General features: G+C 37.5%; 2 protein-coding genes and 1 long non-coding RNA gene across 3 annotated transcripts; all 3 read right to left on the minus strand.

Annotated features, from left to right (window-relative positions):
• Positions 1 to 7,315: 7,315 nt before the first annotated feature.
• Positions 7,316 to 8,332, minus strand: LOC139143075 (uncharacterized). The gene is made up of 3 exons (XR_011554517.1): positions 8,243 to 8,332; positions 7,898 to 7,964; positions 7,316 to 7,376 (listed from the first exon to the last, which is right to left on the minus strand). It is a non-coding gene; the product is annotated as an uncharacterized lncRNA (long non-coding RNA).
• A 1,456-nt stretch (positions 8,333 to 9,788) lies between these two features.
• On the minus strand, positions 9,789 to 11,502 carry LOC139144408 (uncharacterized). Its single transcript, XM_070715110.1, has 5 exons — positions 11,361 to 11,502; positions 10,850 to 11,083; positions 10,213 to 10,262; positions 9,964 to 10,090; positions 9,789 to 9,830 (listed from the first exon to the last, which is right to left on the minus strand). Exons 2-5 carry the CDS (start codon positions 11,027 to 11,029, stop codon positions 9,789 to 9,791), a joined length of 399 nt encoding a protein of 132 aa, XP_070571211.1. The 5' UTR covers positions 11,030 to 11,083; positions 11,361 to 11,502.
• On the minus strand, positions 11,308 to 15,529 carry LOC139144409 (uncharacterized). The gene is made up of 6 exons (XM_070715111.1): positions 15,433 to 15,529; positions 14,984 to 15,084; positions 13,817 to 14,005; positions 12,679 to 12,747; positions 11,969 to 12,089; positions 11,308 to 11,507 (listed from the first exon to the last, which is right to left on the minus strand). The coding sequence occupies exons 2-6, from the start codon at positions 15,077 to 15,079 to the stop codon at positions 11,308 to 11,310; spliced, it is 675 nt and encodes a 224-aa protein (XP_070571212.1). The 5' UTR covers positions 15,080 to 15,084; positions 15,433 to 15,529.
• Positions 15,530 to 22,860: the final 7,331 nt, after the last annotated feature.

The following is a 22,860-nucleotide window of genomic DNA, read 5'->3' on the forward strand; positions in this document are numbered from 1 at the left end:
ATATAACCTTTTATAAAGTGTTGAAGTGTTTTGCGGCGGCCTTGCGTGACAGACAGATCTAGTACATGCATAAGTGCCGTTTATCACAATCCTCGTTCCTCCTTTAATAACTGAATTTGTTAGGTAGAATCTAAAACGTAATATGATGTTTTGGTCATCTTTGTCATGACTGCATTCAGACGGCCTGTAATCAGTAAATTAAAATTACTAAACTATTCAAAGTAAAATATGGACTTATATGCTTTATGCCTCCCGAAATATTGCTTTTATCTGAGTCAATGTATATGGTTGCGTCAGCTGTATCAAAAGACAAATTTGCCTGAATGAGGGAATTTTATCAGGCCCGAATGTGGGATGCACACAAACTCATCTGCTGCAACTGTACCAACAGGTTGAACTGTGAAATTTCGTAGACTCGCTTCTTGTCCGCCTCTTGTTTTCGTGTTTAGGGATTGGTCAGTTTCTTCGGCCTGGGGGCGGGTCGGTGGATTCATGGGGGTCATCCTGTTTTTGACTTTGGTGATAGGGGGGTCACCATGTTTTTTGAAATGCCCAATAAGGGGGGGGGGGGTCAGTGTGTTTTTGAATTCGACACAGGCTCATCATTGCCTAAAATGCATCGTGTCAGCCACAAATTTCATCCAGTTGCATTTTTCGGCGCGCCTTTCGGGCGTAACATTAATAGTCAGACACATTTTCAGCACGCCCAACTTTAACATATAAGGCATACATATATCAGAGATATCTGAATGTTCAATATTTTTCATCGTGCTCTTCGAGCGCATTACTTTAACATATCAGACATTTTTCAGCACGCCCCTCCTGTTGCATGACTTTAATATACAAGACATATATATCAGAGATATCAGGATGTTTCATATTTTTCTCCGCACCCTTCGGGCGCCGTTAATAAATCAGAGATATATGCCAGAGATATCTTGATGTTTGCTGAGTGAAAGTGTACCATTATGAATCTGCAGTTCATATGAAAAGCATGAACAAATTCCTAATAGTTTTCTGTTCTCTCTATGAGAATTCAGTATGAGAAAGCAACATGCACAAATATTTCACAATATATATTTGATACAGTGACTTATTTTAGAGATAGAAAAATGACACGATATCTTTCGTTCTCATTGATGCAACTGTTCTCCTTTGTGTCTCAGGTTTTCTGTAGCATGATGCTTTTTTATGACCAAAATAACAGTTAAAAAATGCAGTTTTTGTCATTATCAGCTGTGCTTTTATGGTTTCAATGTTACAAGAAAAGGTAATCTTAGACACATCCGATTTTTACAACTTAAGGAACAAAATTTGTATGGAACTGAAGAAATAAGGGCCAAGTCTTTGACATTTCATGGTCAATCATTGATAAAGCATTGAGCTACTCTAACATGAACAAGCGATGTAATCTTTGTATATCAGAAAAGCTGCACATTATCAATGCTGACAAATCTACACAACGCTCTGAGTTGGTTTCAAAATGTCGCCACCAAAACAAATATTATTTATCGAATTTAAACACCACCTACAAATAGCATGGTTCGTCCCAATCATATATAAATATATATATATATATATATATATATATATATTATATATATATATTATATATATATATATATATATATATATATATGAATTATTCGTCTCGATTTTTGCAACTGTAGCCAGGTCAAGGCTCAATGGAAATATAGCACCTGTAATATAAATCGAGGCTCAGTGTTAACCTTTCTAGGCTGTATGTATGTATGTATGTATGTATGTATGTATGTATGTATGTATGTATGTATGTATGTATGTATGTATGTATGTATGTATGTATGTATGTATGTATGTATGTATGTATGTGTGTATGTGTGTGTGTGTGTGTGTGTGTGTGTATGTATGTATGTATGTATGTATGTATGTATGTATGTATGTATGTATGTATGTATGTATGTATGTATGTATGTATGTATGTATGTATGTATGTATTTATGTATGTATGTATGTATGTTTGTTTGCTTGTTTGTCTGTTTGTTTGTATGTTTGTGTGAAGTGTGTGATTATGTGTGTGCGTGCGTACATGTGAGCTGTGAATGAAGCGATGTCTACTTTGAGGTTTCTAATGTTTGATTAAATGGTTGATACTGCTAATCCACTTTGCGTTGGACAACGATTCTCCTGAGGACTGATAATCAACATTCATAAGGAGCCCGGAGTCTCGACGACAATTTCGTCATATCCGTTAACACCCACAGTAGATTGCTAGAAACAAATTAATGGTAACGAACTTTGATCCGTTGAATATGGAGGCCTCAGATTTGCAGTCAAATGATTGACAATAATCAGGCTATCCGGGAAGGGCTTCACCGGACCGGGTAACAATAGAAACCGGTCTGTACGTCGTTCACTCGGCCCGCCAACTCCCCGGATGTTCCTATTCAAATCAATGCACTGATGTGCGCTCACATCAAGGCATGTAATAAAAACTGATCTGAAATATACGAAGTCGATTCAGATACGAAACAACATCGAAAACGTAGATTCAAAGGTCATTTCGACAAGTTTACCCAGGCGTAGAAACGAAGATACGGCGGAGTGAACGTGTCGTCATTTCTAAAGAACGACTAATATTATATGAAGGACACCGTTTATATCTCATACAATTATCAACATGTTAACAGTTGATGTGCACTATACTTATTGAAATCAGATCTAATCCAGCACATCCACTCATATACAAACACGACAAAGGGAGACAGATCTCAATGCCAACCTTAAATAACATAACAATGGTTACACATAGTGCGCTCCTCGCTGTCTAACACTAGCTAAACTTAACGTTATATTTATCACCAGAATAGGCTAAAATTGACCAATATTTCAATAAGTTTGAGGAGCGAAACCTGCATTAAGTTTATGTTTCCAACCAGACTGGTAAGAATTTCTGCGGACGAATGCCACTCAGTTCTGAATTTGACAGATACTGGGATTGATGACGAGATCAAGTACTCAAGCGTAGACAGGAAATATGTTACTTTAGTACAAAGTTGCAGGGTGACCTATTACTTTCAAAAGGGAATAGTTTAGCGTTTCCTCGTGGGAAGTTTGAGCAAACATTTAGGTCTTTCCATTTCGAGTTGCATACTACTTGAAGACACAATTCTACATTACCTTACACTTTCTAATCATTACAGTAAGAGCACCTTTTTCTCATTCCCTTTCTAATTTAGGGTTCATTACCCGAGGGACCCGATACCACCAAACAGATGCCACTGAGAAAACACGAAAAGAAAAAGCGCATATCATTTGATAATTTTTTTTATATATATTCGCAATATAGCGACAGAGAAAGTATACACTGCAAGATCCGAGGTGCAACCTTTTTATAGACTACCCCTCGCTACGTATTTAAATTAATCAGCAAGTTCCAAATCCCTTTGGAATAACTGTATGGTAGATCCTACTCATTAGTTTACTCTCAAGCAATCATCATAATTATATTATGCAGCTTATTGTAGCGAAAGCAAATTTCTCACCATATGTCCCAAAGAATGGCTAAATTTTCATAACTACACCGGTGCACATAGACTGGAAGGTTCGTCACTCGGGGGCGCTCTCTACGCTCCCCCTCTTAGGGGAAGGGAGCGCAGGGGACGTCCTCGAGCGACGGATCTTTTAGTATACGGTGCACAGGGACCTCAGTAATCCTGTTGTTGTGCTAGATGACGTTTATGTTGAGGTTTGCTTATAAAACTGGAAACCACTAATTTGTTGTTGCTGCTATTATTGTTCCAATGATATTGATATCTTGAAAACAAGTGTACTGGAACACTGCAATTAGGGAGCCTTCAGTAACAGAAGATTATTTTACAGCTAAACCTTTGAATGTCCATTTGATATTTACTGAATAGGAAATTGCTGTCGGAATACATTGATTCTTTTAAATACATACACATTATCGATAAGCTTCACAAGCAAAGAAGATGCATTGGTATCTACATTAAACACCTTGAACAGTTAAAACTGATGAAACGCAAGAGACAAATACATATGGGACAGATGGCAAAGTGTATATCAATTATTAAATATCTGTAAATGCACAGATATTGTTAGTTTTATGTGTTAATTTGGTAATTTATTGTGAATCAACATTCGGTGAAATTCCAAAATCCAATTTCAAGCACACACATCCATTTGTAACCACCATAGTATAATCAAGTACATTAATATGAATAATAAATAGTACACAGATTTACCTATTTTTGTATAGGAAAAAAATTCTTCATAGTTTCATCGTAGACCATGTACAGTGAATCAACATTTCGGTGAAATTCCAAATCTAATTTCTCGTACATACTTAGATTCGAGTAAACATATTAAAAAATTCAGAGTCGAGGTCCGAACTAGCTTAAAATATTTGACACTTAATAGTAAGTGACTAAACAAAAGCCCGAACCAGACTGTCGCTTAGCCTAAAGACAGATATCACATTTTTACTCAAAGTATAGTACCACACAAGGTAATCTCTTACAAGGTTATATCCACTTAAACTGGGTCGCTCTACAACTTAGTATTTTAATTAAAATATGCATTTTTAAGTCACGCAAAAATTATCGTAAATAATTTCACAACCTCATAAGAATTGATAATTAAATGGATATAATTTTGAAGCAATTAATCAATTCAATTTGATTCAATTTAATTATTCCAAATCCTTGTTTGTAAAATTATATTGCTGACATGGAAGCGAATAATATCTAAGTCACCGGATCTATATAAAATAATCACAATCATACCATCCAGAATCCAACAACAATAGGTCAAAATATGTTAAAACATGGTCAATTGCTACAATCACTGACACAAAGCAGTGAGACAGCAAAGTACCGGCCCACACAATGAAGTCAAATCAGTTAAAAGGGAAAAATATATGGACCTTTGGCAAAGAGACAAATAAGTAACTTCAAAAAGACAAAGAAGTAACTTAAAAACATTTAAACAAGAAAAATTATGTCACAGTGGCAGATTTAACGTTATGGGACATTTTTTTCAATTCATGCGCGATTGTCTTTCTTCTTGGAAAACTCTCCATTGAAGAGATCTTTGATATTCGTCACTTATTTGGATCCCTCCACATTGGCATGATCTGCACTGTGTACCTTACATATACTACATAGAAAATATTCTAAATCATCCCTCGGTGGACGTTTTCACTTTACTTGACGTGGACGCGATGGGTACGTTGAGCCTGGAAGAATGAGGAACATCGATTATGGTCGAGAAATCAACATTTAAGGAAACCAATAAGCCAAAGTTAAAATTGCATTAGCTTAAAATTCCGTTACGAAAAGAGTTGACTTGTGGATATTTGCTTCATTTTGTATAAATCAAACAATAATGCGCATTTCTAGCATGCAAAAGGGGTGACAAAATGCACGCATAAAAGAAAGAATGTATTGAAAGCATTATTGTTACAATAAATAATGCGAACAGTACACCCTGTACACGAGTGTTGATCATATTTTTAAATCTGATAAGCATCAGGGGACATCTTTCATGCTGTACAAACATGCGAATTTCTCGACTTTCTGAGCCCTTCATGAAAACAGGATATAATATGCTGACATGAATTTCTATAGTATGCACAGTTTTCTCAAAGTACCCCTGACCTTTGTTTACTGAAATAATGGCGATACATTATGAAGCCACTCACAGCTTGGAACAGATGCTGAATTTTCTTTGACTTTTCTTCCTTCTCCTGTTGTCGTTTGCTGATCTCTCGTTCACGTTTTCTTGTCTGCTTTAAGACCTCTCTTCGCTTTGTCAGAATCTCTGTTTCGTTGACTTGAACTTCTGCTAGAGCGTCACGTTCATCTTCGTCACCACATATGCGAATTCTCAGGGCAACCAAAACCTACAACATAAGTTTAAACACCATTGTTTCAATAACTCATTAATGTGTAGGTACTCGTATTTATGAATTGTTAGTGTTAAATTAAAGTTTGTCTTTGAAAGTTAGAGCTTCATCGGTCTTGTCTAGCTATCGATGAAATTACCATGTTTGGTTAACCTTAGATTCTGTGCGAGAGAGGGACCGTATCAATGAACACTAACAAGTGCAGAGGCCAATACGACAATAAAGTTTGACCTAGGCCAATGCCATACATCGAAATAACAAATACCATGCTAGATACCTCACCAAAATAGTTAAACCAATGCGGTGGGATTCGGCAGAGGAACGTCATCTGGGCTTTGAGCCACATAACTATAAACTTAATTCCTCAGAAAGCGTCGCATTCCATCAGTCAATATGAAAAAATCCTTCTGAATATTAATTTTGCAGGTAGAAGCAATTTGCACAGGATGCTACACTTTTTTATACTTACCTCAAGATTAATTGCGAAAAACCTGAGGAAAATGACCGATCCCTGAAAGACAATTCGATGAACTATTAATTCATGCATATGCCGGAGATTCATAAGCACTTCGATAGGTTAATGAAATGCAATCTTAATCCATAATTATAAACGAGTGCCATAATTTGAAAATATGGAGTTTCTAATCGAAGGTTTAATATATGGATATGAGAAAATGAAACGAAGAGTATGTGTGCCCTCCATAGGTTTCCATAAAAAGCAAAACATAAACCCTTATTGAAAATTATAAAATTTCAAAAACATTGACGTCAGATATTTTACTTGTTTAATTAACATTTAACCTTTTACTCACCTCAGAAAATATCATCAACGTGAAAAAGTAGCTGCCGTCCAGAGACTTGGCAAGGGTCATTGAATAGCCAGTGACACGAACGACGAGAATCGTACCATATAGAAGCATCACAGAAAACACATCTTCCCTGACAGAGTAAAACATACATACGTGACCTGTCTTGAAATTAAGTAATCTGAAAGATTCTAAGCAGTTCAAAATGGATGCTCAATACACAAAGTGATGCTTCTGTGAGTTGACGTTACAGCTGTGTGCAATCTATATATGTATGGTTGGGTGGATGGATGGATGGATGGATGGATGGATGGATGGGTAGATAGCTTGTATGATGGGTTGATTGATGGAATGATGATTAGCTGGACGGGTGGCTGGATGGACGAGTAGATAGGTTGGTCGATGTACTGATTGATTGATTGCTAGACTGGTGGGTGGGTAGTTAGATAGATGGATAAAAGACTGTGAAATAGATTTATTTGCATACTAAGCAAAACGAGTGTTCGGCCATTGTATACCACTTTGTCGTAAAGCGTTCATAAAGACCTATGAATGAATGTAATATGCTGATACACTTACCACAACCTCTCACTTTCGTCCTGACCACATTTTTGTCCATACTTTGTAAAGATGTAGTAAGCGTAGCAAATGATCACTAATGTAATCTGAAATTGCAGAAAGCCCCGAATGATCATTTTACAATACGAAAACATTAAGGAAACCGTTATCGGCTAACAATAATGTGGAAGCAAATCGTATCTGAAACTGATGTGATAAAATATAGCAAATACCTTGATTTTTGAGATTATAAAGCCACAATCAGGTCAACAATTACTCTGTATTTAAAGATTGAACCATGATGTCGTACAATAATCGTGAGTTTCTGCTATATTGGGTATCTTTCAATTCAGAAGGGGGGAAAAGGCGATAATAGTTTTCAAAATCTCACACCAATTTAAACAACAACGGTAACGCCCTATGATAAAGGAAGGAAGCAGAGCAGACTTATTGTGGTAATGTATTGTGAAAGGTATTTCAGATGTTATGACATAGACTTTAGTGATTATAAAAACGTGTGAATTTTCTCCATTTCCTATGATCACAGGTTTATCCGTTCTGGTTATATTTTGATCCTCAGTCAATGACGTCAAATGTCTCAGTCGCAAATCTACACGTAAGTACCCACCATCATTATCAATACTTCAACTGTTATTGAAATTGACAGGGCATACGTCGATGCGTCAAGCCAGCAGCTGAAAACAGGAGGGAAAGTCCAAAAGATTACAGTTTACAGATTACAGATTACTTCTGTTCCAGGGTCAACAAATAGCGGTATCTAACTAATCATATATTTTGTAGAATACGTAGGCAGAACTACATCTTCATTAGAAGGAGGCATGTTTCGCTACTAATAACATTCTTCCATTCTTTGTTAACATGGCATAAAGGCCGTGCGCATTGCACACTATAAGCATCTACAGAAACGAATACTAAAACGGACATGTCATTATTGATCAAACATTTGGCATACCTGACAATGTTTTCATAATCCGGCAGGCGATTAACATACAGAGAGACGACGGCAACTAATGGTAGCAACCATCCATTCAGTACATACAATATCCTAGCAAAATATTAACAAGTATGGATAAATACATATGCTGTTTGTAAAGAGATCAAAATTTCGGCAATTGGCACATTATTTCAGATTGGTTCCTACGAGAAAGTGCCAGCATCAGTATAAATGAAACCATTAATGATGATAATCCAACACTCAAAATTGACTGTTTCAGTTCACATACCTGGCAAGAATCACACGATCTATGAACATCAACCGCCGTAACTGTTGGATGCTCATGTTCATAATCCAACAACAACTGCTGAACAAAGAATAGTTCATCGCCACGGCCAAGACTTGGCAAACATTCTGCAAAGAAAAAAATATGGAGCAACGATTAATAGAAGCAAGTGGTGTCAATCCGCCGCTGCAAAATAGTCTTGGTTTTAACAGCCATATATGCAGTCATTTTGTAAAAGTCAACAATGCTCAAGCCTGGCCACACAGGTGTGGATGAGGTTTGCGCAATGAAGTTCTAACATACCGGTTGTACGCTGTCCATGGACTCAAGAGTTGACGCAGTGCAGATAATGATTGGGAAGGACGCAAGGGACAATATTGCTTGACCCAGCACAAAGTAGCGGTCCGATGGTAATCTGCATGGCGAAAAAACCAATGGACGTAGGTAAGTCTCAGTAATTAGTAGAAGAAGACAATAACGGGCAAATGTTAGTTGATACTGTTTAGGATTACACCATTATGATATACTTAGAATATAAAAGCAGAAAATGTGGAAAATGAGATGTTGGAATCTGTCACAGACAAGTGATCGAAGACCATGAAAACAATGTATTGTTGAATTGTAAATGGGCAAGCAATCGAAAACTTAACGGTAAATAAACAGTATGAGAAAATGATTGAAAAGTATTGGACTTCAATAACCTTGGAGTAGCAACAAGAGTAGATGCATAGCTTTCTTACACGAATCGCGCTTTTTTATTTTTCAAACTATCACACGTGGCAATTATCTTTCAATACGTTCTAGGATATTCTGTTGACAGGAGCTTTCCTCTTACTTCAAAAGGTGCAGGATTTGAAAAATTCTGGTCTAGGTTGCAGAGCAGCAGATCACTATATATATATATATATATATATATATATATATATATATATATATATATATATATATATATATATATATATATATATATATATATATATATATATATATATAAATATATATATATATATACCCAGTTCAACAACGGATGTACATAAATGAAATTATAATACCTACCTTGAAAAGGAAATCATTATAAGAGCCGTCAATATCAGTAACGCCGAAATACCACTGTACACCGCCATAAAAGGTTTGTTAGCTGATTCCAAGAATGGCTAAAGCGAATATAAAAAAAATAAATAATTGCGTCACATGTTTACCCCGACATGTCTGTTAATGTCCGATCTTTTCTGTCAAATTCACGACTTCTGATCTGTTATTGTAAACTTCGCACACTCGTTAAAGCACGAAGTGCTTTTCAGTCGTAATATAATTCAAGTTCTGTAAAAAACAAAAACATCCAGATCTGCAACTAATTGAGCCTGGGTTATCCAATGGTCTGTTTAAAATTAATTTGTTTTGATTGATTGAGTTTCACTTTGTAACATTCTTTGAAGATATAGTTTAAACTCACCTTAGGCTGCTCTCCCAAACTCATAATGGCACAAAACGTTCCAACTTGATCACAAACACACTCTACATATTCGCCAAACTCATCAAATCCTTGTCGCAGAAGTCGACACACAGAAACATCCCATATTCTGGAGAACAGTGGAAAATTATCAAGCAAAAAGTGACTATTCAGTGATTATAGCTTATCAGTTTATATTATTATCGCTGATTTTAAAAGTAAGTGAGTTTTGAAATAAGTTTGCATACTTACCCAGTGTGTTGGCCCATGTCTGCAAAGGAACAACGTGGGTTGTACCCTTCCTGTAAAAATATCAAACGGCAATCAATAGGTATGCAAAACTTACTTTCTATCAAATTAGAATGATTTGTTTACAGGTAACTAAAGATCAATTGATAATTGGTATTTTTAGTTTCTTTGAAATGGACATGAAGAAAACTTTTATCTGCTTCTCGACGTATTTTGATATTGATACACTTTTTATCAACGAACATCGTTAGGTTACCCTTCATTCATTTCTGAACAGATGTTTGTACTCTCAAATTTTTCTAATTTTTTTCTGATCTACCACTTGTAGATGCTCATTTTGAAGTTCTCAAAGTAAGAACATTCACCGTCTTTGTTTTTCGAAATCGCAAATTGTATTTCTCCCATATAGTCAACACAGGAATTGCGGGCTTTTAGAATTTCAAATATGGGTAGATGTCGGGTAATTTGTTTATTCTTGATTGTTTTAAGAATGGTTGAAAGTTTCATTGTGTCCCGGAAAGTTTGAGCAAAGTTTCGAGGTGTATACTAACTTTTATTAGCAAGAGCTATCAAAGTAAAGGATAAAAACAAAGATTCAATCTAACGATAATTAGATGTTACGCAGTGTAAACATAGTCACCTGTATCTCATATAGTCGGATGACAGCCATGTCTGTTAGGTTGTATAAAGCATTTTCCAGTTTAGGATGAGCTGACACCGCCAGAGCAACTGTGTTTACTTTCTTTACAATCCTAGTCGTGGTAACACTTTTCACCCACGCCCGTTTCGCTGGAGTTTGTTTGATATCGGCGGGTAGCATATTCCCTGTTGTCCGGTAACACAAACATGACAAGGGCAACCGGCAAGTCCGAGTCTGAAACGTGAAAAAGCATCGCATCATGGCTGATATTTTGTTTTTCAATTACCAGACTCTTTAAGTAGGAAAGTTAAACAAATATGTTTTTCAAAAGTGAATCATGTGCTTGTCCGTGTGGGCGCGCGTGTGTATTTGTTTAATAATTATATTTAAGGGGCTGGGATGTTATTCTTCTCACAGCAAGCCTGCTTAGAATTCAAACCTTGGCATATGAGTACACATCATGTTCTACAAGGTACGATCAGGTATCGTTTCTCCCCGGTGGAGCCCTTACCAGTTTCAGTTGCTTGAAATTGATCGAGGAATTGTCGGGAAAATGTTACGCTCTCGTGTATCGACACTGTGTCGTTGCTTGCAAGAGTCCGCTTCTTTCTTTTCTTTGCAAGACCAGACCCGCGGTTGACGAAATATCCAAGAAGATCTAGGATCAAATAACATACAAAAACCGTGTCAGTTATATTGTGTCGTTGCCGACAAATTTTTAACACATTCCAGTGTCATTTCTCGAAGGAATACAATGGATTACTTAGTGGACTACTTGTCAGTGTTCACATATTATTCCACTATGTCAGTGACACATACTAAATTGATGAAAATATTTAAGCGTCGATCAGTTAATGCGGTTTCGTTATCATTGAACTTGTCGTAGACCTTGAAGTGTATTTACTGTACACACTTTTCGTACAAAGTTTTGGTAAAAGGTGGCAGGCATCGTAAGGAGTGACAAACTCTCCGACACACTATATTTTGACGTATTCTTGCCGCATAGTATCGCTAAACATGTTTCGAACTATTCATTCAGTATTTCCATACTTCTGTCGCATCGATTGCTTTCAATGATTATTGTTGCCGAAAGAATCCTTAACAACATTGAACACATACCAATATTTTTGCTCTGCAGAAAGAGGTCTTTTCCTGTCTGTACCATGTATAAGTAGACAGTAGCACCAAAGTCTTCCATTGAGGATAATATCGAGACAGCGCTACCATCTGAACCAAGATTCTGCATAAGAAACGTCAAAGTGTTGATAGAAAATCAATATTGTACGCCACTAATGGTGCGTGCAAATACACGGTACGTGGTGTCTAAAGAATGCGGTCACGCAACAATACATTTGCTTTGTAGGTCGACTTTCTTATAATTTTGAGAATATAAAGAAACAATTATTGTAACATGGTAAAACATGAACGACTTTGCTGTGTTCTGATAATCTGATGGCACTCATCGAAATGCGTTAAATGATTTAATGTTCACAGGGTGAACTTACCCTCCATGCTCAACATTTAGTTCTGAAGGCACAAACAGGGTTCAATTTTTTTCACTCGAAAATCGACTTTTTTACATGATACATAGAGTCTTACACGAAACTTCATAAATGTAACAAGATGACAACATCAGAATAATAATATTCACAAATGTGTCAGACCTGTCAGACATGTTCAAGTGAATTATACTGGAAAATCGGACCCCCAAGAAATTTTTGAACGACAGAATAATCACTTATTCTGCCTAGTGATCATGCAGGCTTGTAACGTTGTATTGTGCTGGTCAATGCAACCGATGCAATTTGAGGACACATTTCAGTACCTACCCTGTAAGTTTGCCCCCATTGTTCTTCAACCCTCAGATCAAGGCTGTTGCTGCAGGCCAGAAGAAATTGCTAGAATTAAAATGCAGAGAAATGAAACATTAGGCCTAACCTTAGCATGACAAAAAATATTGACATGTGATGCGTTGGTCAGATATCATTTGTATCCCGTACGTTTTGAATATTTTACAGGCCTTACAAACTTACATCCGGCGGGCGTAATTTTCATATTTTAAATCGATTTGTCGAGCATCATTTTTTTGCCAAAAATGAATCACTTAAGTGGTGAATATTTAAAATGAAGTGGTGTCGAGCAAGAATATACGCCCTCTAGGTCAGTGCACTTCAATGATTCTCTTGGTTTGATAGTGGTTTAATTTGGTCCCCTGCCCCATTTCTATCGCTGGCTGTGCTGCTCACGAAAATAGGGCCAGGTACGGGCTAGTGTTTCAGTCAGAATTTTGACTGAATATTAATGAGAAGAGTCACCTGACAAAACCATATGATCAGCACATCTGTACGGCGGCAAGCTAGGAAATGAGATGCCGACATTAGAACATAGAACGTTGAAGTTGTTTGTACAGCTCAACTTTTAAGTCTTCGACTCTCTTCTTCTGTGATGGTATTTAGTGGTGAAATGACGATTATCTTCTATGACTTTTTTTCAGACGTGACCTGGTGATCATGGTGACCTTTGGTATGTACGGCAATGGCTTAAAAGTAAATTATTTTCCGTTTTTCATTCAACGTCGAAAAAGGATGCTTGGTTCGGGAAACTTAGGAGGTAAAATGACTCCCTGAAATCTAAATTCGAATGTAGCTACAAGTTGGAAATAAATACAACGGAATCACTGCACTCACTGTTGACCAATAATAGCCTTGCTTACAATAGCCCATACCTGACCCTCTTTTCCTCAGCAGCGCAGCCAGCGGTAGAAATGGGTCAGGAAACCGGACTATATTTTCGTGAGCAGCGCAGCCAGCGGTAGAAATCAGGCAGGGGACCAGACCAGTCTCATAAATGTAGCGCCCTCGCAGTGTGGAAGCAAGCCAACTACTGAGTTCAAATTACAAAGGTACTAGGTAGAACATTTTATGCATGGGTGCCAACATCTGATTATAGAAATTATATGATCAATACCTTAATCAGCGGTAGAAGTTCGTGTATGATACTGCCATCCCTGTTAAAGTATTTGTTACGGGCAATGGTGGCCAAAATATCTCTTGCCACCAAGATGTCGCCACCTGTTAGCGTCTCACCACTTTGGAGTGTATCGCTTAACTGCTCCAAGACGTCAGTAGACTTGGCAGTATCATTCAGGGTGCTTTCCTGGAACAAAGGCAAAGTGGACTCGTTTTACTTCCGAAGTCGATGTTGTGTAAAGTCATATCTGTAAATATCGGTGAAAGATTACACAGTGGTTTTGCAGGGAAAAATTTTAAAATACATTTCAAACATCACTTAAAATCTGCCATGGGAAATCCGTAAACATAGATGATAGTTAAACAGAAGCAATAAAATTATGATGGTGACACCTTCATGGTAAAAGTACAAGGAGTCAGGTTGTCCACATTACACCAATTTTAACTCGGTAACTAAGGAAGTATTTCGGGCATAAGATAAGTGCTTTTTATCAAAAAGACCAGATTTGTTTTATCAGGAGGCGACATACTTTACGGAAACCATCAAAAATATACGAAACCCGAGTGAATGTTCATGTCAATGCGATACTCACGTCGAAAGTGAAAGACTTATAAAAATTAGGGGTTTGGAACAACAGAAACAAATTATCCGAAGTTTACCAATAAATTTACTCTTCGGTGAAAATAAAATTATCGATTTTCGGAACATTAAGACTGAAAATTTTCTTACTCCAAGGGCTTTAAAACGAGCCCCCATAAGTGGTAGATCAGAAAAGAATTGCAAAATTTGGGAGTCCGAATATCTGTCCCCCAGCAGAATTCTACCTCAATAACTCCCACGAGAGCAACCTTCTCATTAATATGCATATTGTCCATAATGTATTACAGGGGTTTGTGTCTGAAAAGCTTATAAAGACAGCACTTAGCTTTAAGTACTTCATAAAAAAAACTTGGTAATCAGTAACCGGAAAGGGTGACCTCGGTGCAATTTATATTAATTCTGTATGATTCAGATGCAAACATAACACACAAACTATATGCATGGACTACACGTAAATGACAGGTGCGCACAAATGGAATTTTACTCAAAGGTTCGTCGTCGGGAAGACATTTCCTTTTAAGCATCTGCTTATGTATCAGAGTGTATAATTAGTTGACTACTCACATTCAAAGACTTCTGCAATTCTGACATCTCTTCGCCCACACAGTATGTTGTGTCCGTCTCGGCCCAGGAACCATGCTCATCACAATAGCGTCTCATTATTCCTAAAGCGATTTATTTCAAATTATAAACTTTAACTCCGTGTATGAGGGTGAGTTTCATTCTACATCATATCATTAAAAATGCTTCCAATAAAAACAATATGTTACAATATTTAGAAAATTTATCATGCTTGTCGCAGACCGTACGCAAGTCTTGCGTCCCTATCATGCTGCTGTTACCGAGAATATTCAGGGGATTCCACTCATATTTGCTGCTGTTGTTACATTGCAGTATGTCATTGTATAGACAGAAGTCTCGCTTCAAGTCAATGGTCAATGTAAGTACATATTAGGCTGAATTTAATTTAAGGAAGCCTATTATAATTCACTGGGGATTGTGACAAGCTTTACCGTCAGCATTTTGACATTGTATCCAATCGGTGTATTCGTTTGGAGGGGTTGCTGTCCAGTCGATGCCTAAAGTGGCATCGTGCTTCGACTTACAAACTTTGCCTGCAATAAAATAGCAACAAGATCACATGGCGGTTTTAATCTCCTATACCATTCGATTATGCACCATTGGAAGAAATTTCAGAAAGTTCCTTCACAAAATGCCATCTGAAAAAGAACGCTTCTTCAAACGCGTGACGACGTAAGGGGAGAATCTTTCATATCAGCTACAATCAATCATCTTTGCGGGCTAATGAGTTTAATAACAAGTGAGGAAAGAAAAGGTATACTATTTGTTAAATTCCTAAGGGGCACTCTTCATGATGGTAATATTGACGATTTAAAAGGCGATGCAGAACTATTTCATTACGAGATGAAAATACTGGTTGATAAGAGGCCCAAGGGATTCAAACAGAATTTTTGCCGACGCATTAAAAATTTCCACAATATTAACTGTGAGTTTTGCATTTCACTGCATTTTCCAATGTTTATCAAGCTTAATTGTCGTGGTATAGACACAGAGAAACATACAGAGTCGCAACGCTTGCATGCCTTTTGTTCCATGGTCGTCTCGGTAGACTATTGGCTTTTCATATTAAAATGAGCTTCAAGGGTGTTAAACTTTTTGGAGGCTTTGTTTGTGATTGATAAATACACGAGATTATGCGAAAATTACGACGAGATGGCATCGTACTGCCAGTCGCGTAGCAACCATTTTATAGTTCAAGACTCTAGTACGGTGTTGTGCTCCTGAGCAAGGCACTTTACTCCTCAGTGCTCCATTGGGGGAGTTAGTGGGTTATGCGTACCTTATCCTGTAATTGGGCTAATGCCTGTTGGATGGTGGACTGATAAAAAACCAAAAAAAAAACAAAAAAAAAACCCAAAAAAAACCAAAGTTACTTTGTGAGTTCTCAGGCCAGAAACACTGCTTCACGCCAATCAAAACATAACACGCCAGCAGTTTCATAAACATGTCCTTCCTTGACGCACGTGTAAAAGACGGTATGACTGACCGTAAACCATTGAGTAAAACCAGACAGTATCGATAACAGACTTTCAAATTTGGTTCAAACACACCCATATATATTCATAAAAATATGAGAGGAATTTTTAAAAAGATAAAACTTACTTTCCTGAAGCTCAAACACTCCCGTTTTCGCCAGCGCGTCAATTCCGCTCAGCACCACACGACAACAACAACACAAACTTTGCCGAACATACTTTCGCTTAACAATTGGCGAAAATCCGAAAATTACCGAAGGATGCATGGTCGGCCCTCTTCGGAAAAGAGAGGCGAGAGCAACCTGAGGCGAGGCGAACATGGAACATGGAGGCGAACATGGATGGGTTACGTAACCACTTCACGCCTTAAACAATACCCGTTGCGACTCTGTCGTGGTATAGAGTTGCTTTATTCAAAGCGTATGTGTTTAAAAATAATGTCTATTTATTCATTCATTTGAACAAATGAGAGTAAACTCTTACATAATTATTCAACCATAAACCCTAACATCCATTATCATCATGGTGGTAGCGGTGAGAACTTAGCAACTTTGGTATGTAAAATTCTTAGCTAGGATGACATGGCTTCGTACCAGCAAATTTTATTTTGTTCATTTTGGCTTTACTCTATGCCAACGGGAATTAACCACCAAGATACAGATACAGAGTATTGACGCCTAGTCTTCAAATATAACTGTCGTTTATTTGTTAAACCTATATTATGTGTTTGAACCTCCACGTGTTGCCCCTTCTAGGCCTGAGTATACGCATATAATGTACGCTTGAAAAATTCAGAGCATGTAATATAAGCATGGAAATTGAACGTGTATTATCTATCACTCCAGCTTTTGGCCATACAAATTTGACGTGGGCACTATCCGGTCAAGGCCCGAGAACCGGATAGTGCCCACGTCTATGAATATTCAGCGTGAACGAGGGCGATAAAACTACAAAGGATGCTTCGGATAAGGCTGGCAGGAACGCAAACAAATTATCCCCACTCTATCCCAAATTCTACACTTGGCTCTTCTAAGTATTTCTCTGCGCTCCCGCCTGGTCAGTCCACAACTGGATTTTCGGTAGTTGAGAACGGCGACACCAAACGATGTTTCCATTGTCCATTGAGTTGAAATGGATGCTAGCAAAGTATTAAAAGTGCATGTAATGTTGTAAAAATACCAAAGTTACCATTTTTGGTCGAAAATGAAAAGAAATGCGTTGCGACACACGATAATTTCCCATAGTCCCTCAAACCACGGCCATAAGTTATATGTCCGTACGCTCTAATCTGACATTGTGGGTATGCATTACACGTCAGCGACGATTGTTACGCTTGCGATCGTGTAGATCGGTACGACGGTATGACGTGTATCAATTGGTCCAGTTCAAGTGACTTGAATGACAAAAAGCTGATGTTTTCGCCGTTGTTATGGACAAGGGTCCGGCATTCACAGGTGCAGAATATTTCGGCCTATGGGACATAACACTAAAACGAAAACTGACCAACTTTGCCTGTTTGTAAGTGCTAGCGTTCCCGGGGACAAGGATTAGCTCCGCCCGTACCCGGGCCTGTACCTCGATCCCAGCTTTGTACTTAGCCGGCGGTTTTTATCCTTTATTTAAGCCTAGTGTATGGTCAGTCGTCTAATTTTGATATGCTGACTTATTCACAGATAAACAGAAAAAATGCTAACGTGCCGGCTAGCCCGTGAAACGCCGGGGACACACGGAGGCTGCACGCAACTCACGGATAACATTGCCGGCCAACTTCAAGAATCATGCCTCAATTTTTCTCCATTCTCCTCCAATGAACCCGAGTACAATTTTACTGACAGTATTACACTATTGCCAACTAGTCATGTTATGAGAGACTAGGTATACACTAAAGTTTTCGATTTCATAAACCAGATTTCAGATCTCTCCGTTCATGTGATGAAGTTTCTCTTAAAACTCAACCAACAAGACTCAAATTATGATGATCGTTCTTTCTCATATGTCGCTGTAGCAGCAGCCATAGCTCTCGTACGTTGCGACGGAAAAACTCTTTTTCCGTCGCACGACTCGGAGTTTTCCCGTTGCAATCCAAATTCGACCGGGAAAACGAGAGCTTCGACTGCACAGATGAATGCTGCTGCTTCCTTGTGGAATAGACTTTCTAGTCATATTCGTTCAGCATCAAGTACTGAAGTTTTAAAATCTTGACTAAAGACCTGCTTCTTTGAGAAAGCATATAGTCATGCGACACTGTGTAAACCGCCAGTGAAAATTTTCTTTATGCTTTGTCTAGAAAACTTAGGTGATTGTGCTCAGCTCACGTCTGAACTTGTACTAAACATAGCGTTTAGGACCCGATAAACAAAATGTTACACTTGGTGGGGGTGTTCGTGATAAGTGAAACGGCGTTTCTGACCATTCACTGGCCACGCCAAATTTAAAATTCATTGTTATCAGTGCGTACATATTGACACACACACCCACTGACTCATTAAGCTGGCAGAAGCTCTCGCAGAAATTTGTATGGGAAAACGCTGTATTATCTATGAAGACTGGTGGTCAATATTCTGGGGTTTTTTAGAGAATCAAACTGATTTTAATAGGAAAATCAGAATAAAATTGATTTTAAAACACTTGAATGGGAGCAATAAAGTGATGCAACCAACTCAGTGATTAAAAGGGATATAAAACAAACTTTTCAGCGAAGCAGTGTGAGCGGAATACATTGAAACGAATGACATAAAGCAATCAATCGAGGAGTAGGGCTTGGCAGATAGGGAAGGGCCCTCCTCTGGTTAGATTTGTTGATTCGTTACTTTGAGTGAAAAGTGAATATTTGCTTTTCCGGATTCAATCATGAAACCAGGTTGGTTCTTCTCATTTAATTCGGACCAGTGCAGATGCGGACCCGCCTTAACAGCACTTTAACCGTTCTATGGTCTCCTAATATTTTCTGTTTTTCTTTATCTTGACTACCTGTCACTGACTATTCCCAAATGGGAGACAATGCCAACGGTCATGCATTCTATGTAAATACACGATATCCAGAATAAACCATCACACGTTTTACCTACATTATAAAGAGCGGCTCTTAAAGATGGAGGAATTCCAAATCTAAATGGTAATTTTTTTCCTGTTTTATAATAACTTCATTGGTAAAGAAATGCTAACCGCAAGTTTTTCTGTCTCAAACATTCTCCAGATAAATGTATGAAATCTTCTTCCGCATAAACATTAACCTGTAAACACTAGCATCATTTATATATGTGCCGTCTTCTTAAACAAGAAGTTCTCTATATTACCTTCATGTCTGGGGTTTTCCAACCTCAGTGTTGTCGGTGGACTTGCAACGCAGAAACTGAAGTCAGTCGGTCGTACAAACCCAGTCTTACATACACACTTGAAACTGCCTATTGTATTGACACAAAATGCGTTGCGACCACAGATAGTCTCTGGCTGTTTTGTTTCACATTCGTTTACATCTGAAATATAACATTAATGATGTAGAAATTATTGAAGATCGACAAATGGTATGAAATCATGGTCGCCTTAAGTACAATATCAGTTTTGCTCAGTATTTCAGAATCTGACCTTGTATAGACTATTTGGTGCTTAAGTTTGTTGAAAATGATATATCATCATGTGAGACCGATTGCATTATGTATTTTTGTGGGGGCGTTGATGACTTGCGTTATCTGAAACACAAGTTGATTAATAATGAGAATGGTTTTAAGTCATATTTGATTCAAGCGAGATGCAAAGCTGCCATTTTCATTGTCCATTTTCCGATAAAATTTACAGCTTATCTCGATTCGATTATGAGTAGTTTTGCTACATATTTAATTAAAAATTTATCCTTAAATTGAAACAAGCCAGACATGTGTCAGTGTTTGGGTTATATTTGTTGTTCCAAATGGATACACACATGAACATGGCTAATTACAATTCTTAATATCAGTTTCAGTTTCAGTTTTAGTTTTAGTTTCATAGTTTGTTCGCTAATGTACGTTTAAAAGTAAATATACACCAGAAATCTCATTTGCTCGTGCTCTAAAACACGAAGATTACAATTAAAAATTTACAATATAAAAACATGATCAACAAACACCGATAAGATACAAACACTCAATAGTTACAAACATCTGGCTAAAGGGTCCATCCCATTCAGTTGACGGACTGCTGAAGGGTAAAAACTTTTCCCATGACGTTCTGATATTGCTGCAATAGAGCGGTAACGTTTCCATGACTGCAAAAGCAAAAACTGACCAAAGGCAGGATGGGAAGAATCGGATAGTATAGAATTTGTTTTCTTTTGCATCCTAGATCTGTAAAGGTCATCTAATTGAGGCAAATTTACACCAATAATGCGCTCGGCAGAATGTATCACTCTGTTTAATAGGCGACGATCCCCAACAGTAGAAGTAATATTAAATTTGAATCCTCAAGGAAACTGTTTAGAACGATATTTATAAAACATATTTCAATATACACTCCCAGCACAACTAATGCAAAGCTATGTATCCCAATGTTATAAGCATGAGAAGCAAGCAATACAAATATAATTATAAAACTGTTATTCGTTTGTTGGTTCAAATCTTCTCATTTTGCGAAAAAGTGAGAAAATCTAGAAAGCCAAATAGCGCCGAAGTTGTTGAACTACAACGACGAAAACTCTGCTTACCTTTGCATAGTGGTGGCGAAGGAAACCAATGTCCATCGTCGCAAGTTGAAGGGTTCTGATCTTTTTTGTAACCAGTGCTACAGATTAGGGCAACGTGTCCACCATGTAATACATTCAAACGAATTGCACGACCATTGTAGCGTGAACCTATTGGGTGTGTTACCGTGAACGAGCGTGCTTCGTAAGAGCATGGTTTCTTTTGACGTTGTCTCGGTAGAACATCAGTGTTTGTTGCAGACGTTTGAGTCGTTGTTGAACTTTCAGAGGTTGGCAAATTTGATTGATGCGCCTGTGGCTCGGTACGGAGCTTTTCTGTCACAACTGAACCAGTAGATTTTGCGGGGGTTAATCGATCGTCTTTGTTTTTCATATCGCTTTGAGCTGATGCTGAGGCATGTTTGAGATATCTTGTCGAAGTGCTTGACTCAGGTATGGACGTCGACAAAGTTTGGTAAAAGTCGGAAAGGGAGGCATCTATTTGATCTGCGTTTGGCTTCGTAGTCGACTTCTCTGTTACCGCAGAGCTAGACGGTTGTGCGTGAGTTGATCGGCCATCTCCGGTTGTCATATCACTTTGAGCTGACGTTACGGTGTCTGTTAGACTCGTTGTCGAAGTTCTTGGATCAACTGTATATGTTGACGAACTTAGGTGATAGTCAGAAAGGGGAGTATCTGATTGATTCATGTTTGACTCGGCAGTAAACTTCCCTGTTACTGGATAGCTTGTCGGTTGTGCTGGAGTAGATCGGTCGTCTCCGGTTGTTTCATCACTTTGAGCTAATGTAGAGGCATCTTGGTGACTTATTGTCGAAGTTATTGGCTCTATTACAAGTGTCGACGAAAGTTTGATAAATAAAGGAAGGGGAGTATTTTTTCAGTAAATTTACAGGAAAATCTGTTCGTAAACGTCCAATTAAAGTTTCACATACATCTTCACTGACTTTGTTAATGTTTGGTACGCTTTTGAAGGGATCTAGATCTGGTGTTGTTTTATTCGACAAAAATGACAAATATATTCAAATGCGTTGCACCTACAGGAAATTGCAATATATCACGAGTTTCTTAATGAAACCTATGTGATTTTGAATCCAGTTTTGCAAATGAAAATATCATCATAAAAAACGTGCTTCGGGTTATCAGGCGATTTTCTTTCATTTTATTGTAAATTCTTAATAATTGTTTCTTTGGAGTCATATTGATAATATATATATATATATATATATATATATATATATATATATATATATATATATAGATAGATAGATAGATAGATAGATAGATAGATAGATAGATAGATAGATAGATAGATAGATAGATAGATAGATAGATAGATAGATAGATAGATTAGTTCTGGCTGTCAGTCAAAAGATTGCAGCTAGAATGCAAGACAATTAAGCAACAGATATGGTTACAAAGTACTTGTAGTAATTTGTGTAGAAATAAAGCTAACTGCCTAGTATCCTTTACTTTGATTGATTTCGTTGACAGCTGAATTGCAGTTAGGATTACGATTATGTTTAAACAATGGCATTATAAATTCTACGCAATGTTTTGTCAGGCATGACTTAATTTATTTTACAATTAAACAGAATAAGTGGGTAGAAGAAAAGGTGTGGTTTATTTAAACACTGTGAAAAATCTATCTCTCTTCCTAGGAATATGGAGTTATACAACACTTGGCGTATATTTCGTTATTTTGTCTTGTTTTC

Source organism: Ptychodera flava, chromosome 11 (genome assembly GCF_041260155.1).
Source record: "Ptychodera flava strain L36383 chromosome 11, AS_Pfla_20210202, whole genome shotgun sequence".
Classification (NCBI taxonomy): domain Eukaryota; kingdom Metazoa; phylum Hemichordata; class Enteropneusta; family Ptychoderidae; genus Ptychodera; species Ptychodera flava.

Coding starts and splice junctions, on each gene's coding strand:
- LOC139144408 (XM_070715110.1), bottom strand. CDS start 11,029: ATGCTACCCGCCGATATCAAACAAACTCCAGCGAAACGGGCGTGGGTG. Junction 10,263..10,849: donor TCCGACTATATGAGATACAG/GTGACTATGTTT, acceptor ATATTTTTACAG/GAAGGGTACAACCCACGTTG. Junction 9,831..9,963: donor GTTTGGGAGAGCAGCCTAAG/GTGAGTTTAAAC, acceptor TGTTTTTTACAG/AACTTGAATTATATTACGAC.
- LOC139144409 (XM_070715111.1), bottom strand. CDS start 15,079: ATGAGACGCTATTGTGATGAGCATGGTTCCTGGGCCGAGACGGACACA. Junction 12,090..12,678: donor AATGGGGGCAAACTTACAGG/GTAGGTACTGAA, acceptor TTTCTTATGCAG/AATCTTGGTTCAGATGGTAG. Junction 11,508..11,968: donor TCTGCAGAGCAAAAATATTG/GTATGTGTTCAA, acceptor ATTTGATCCTAG/ATCTTCTTGGATATTTCGTC.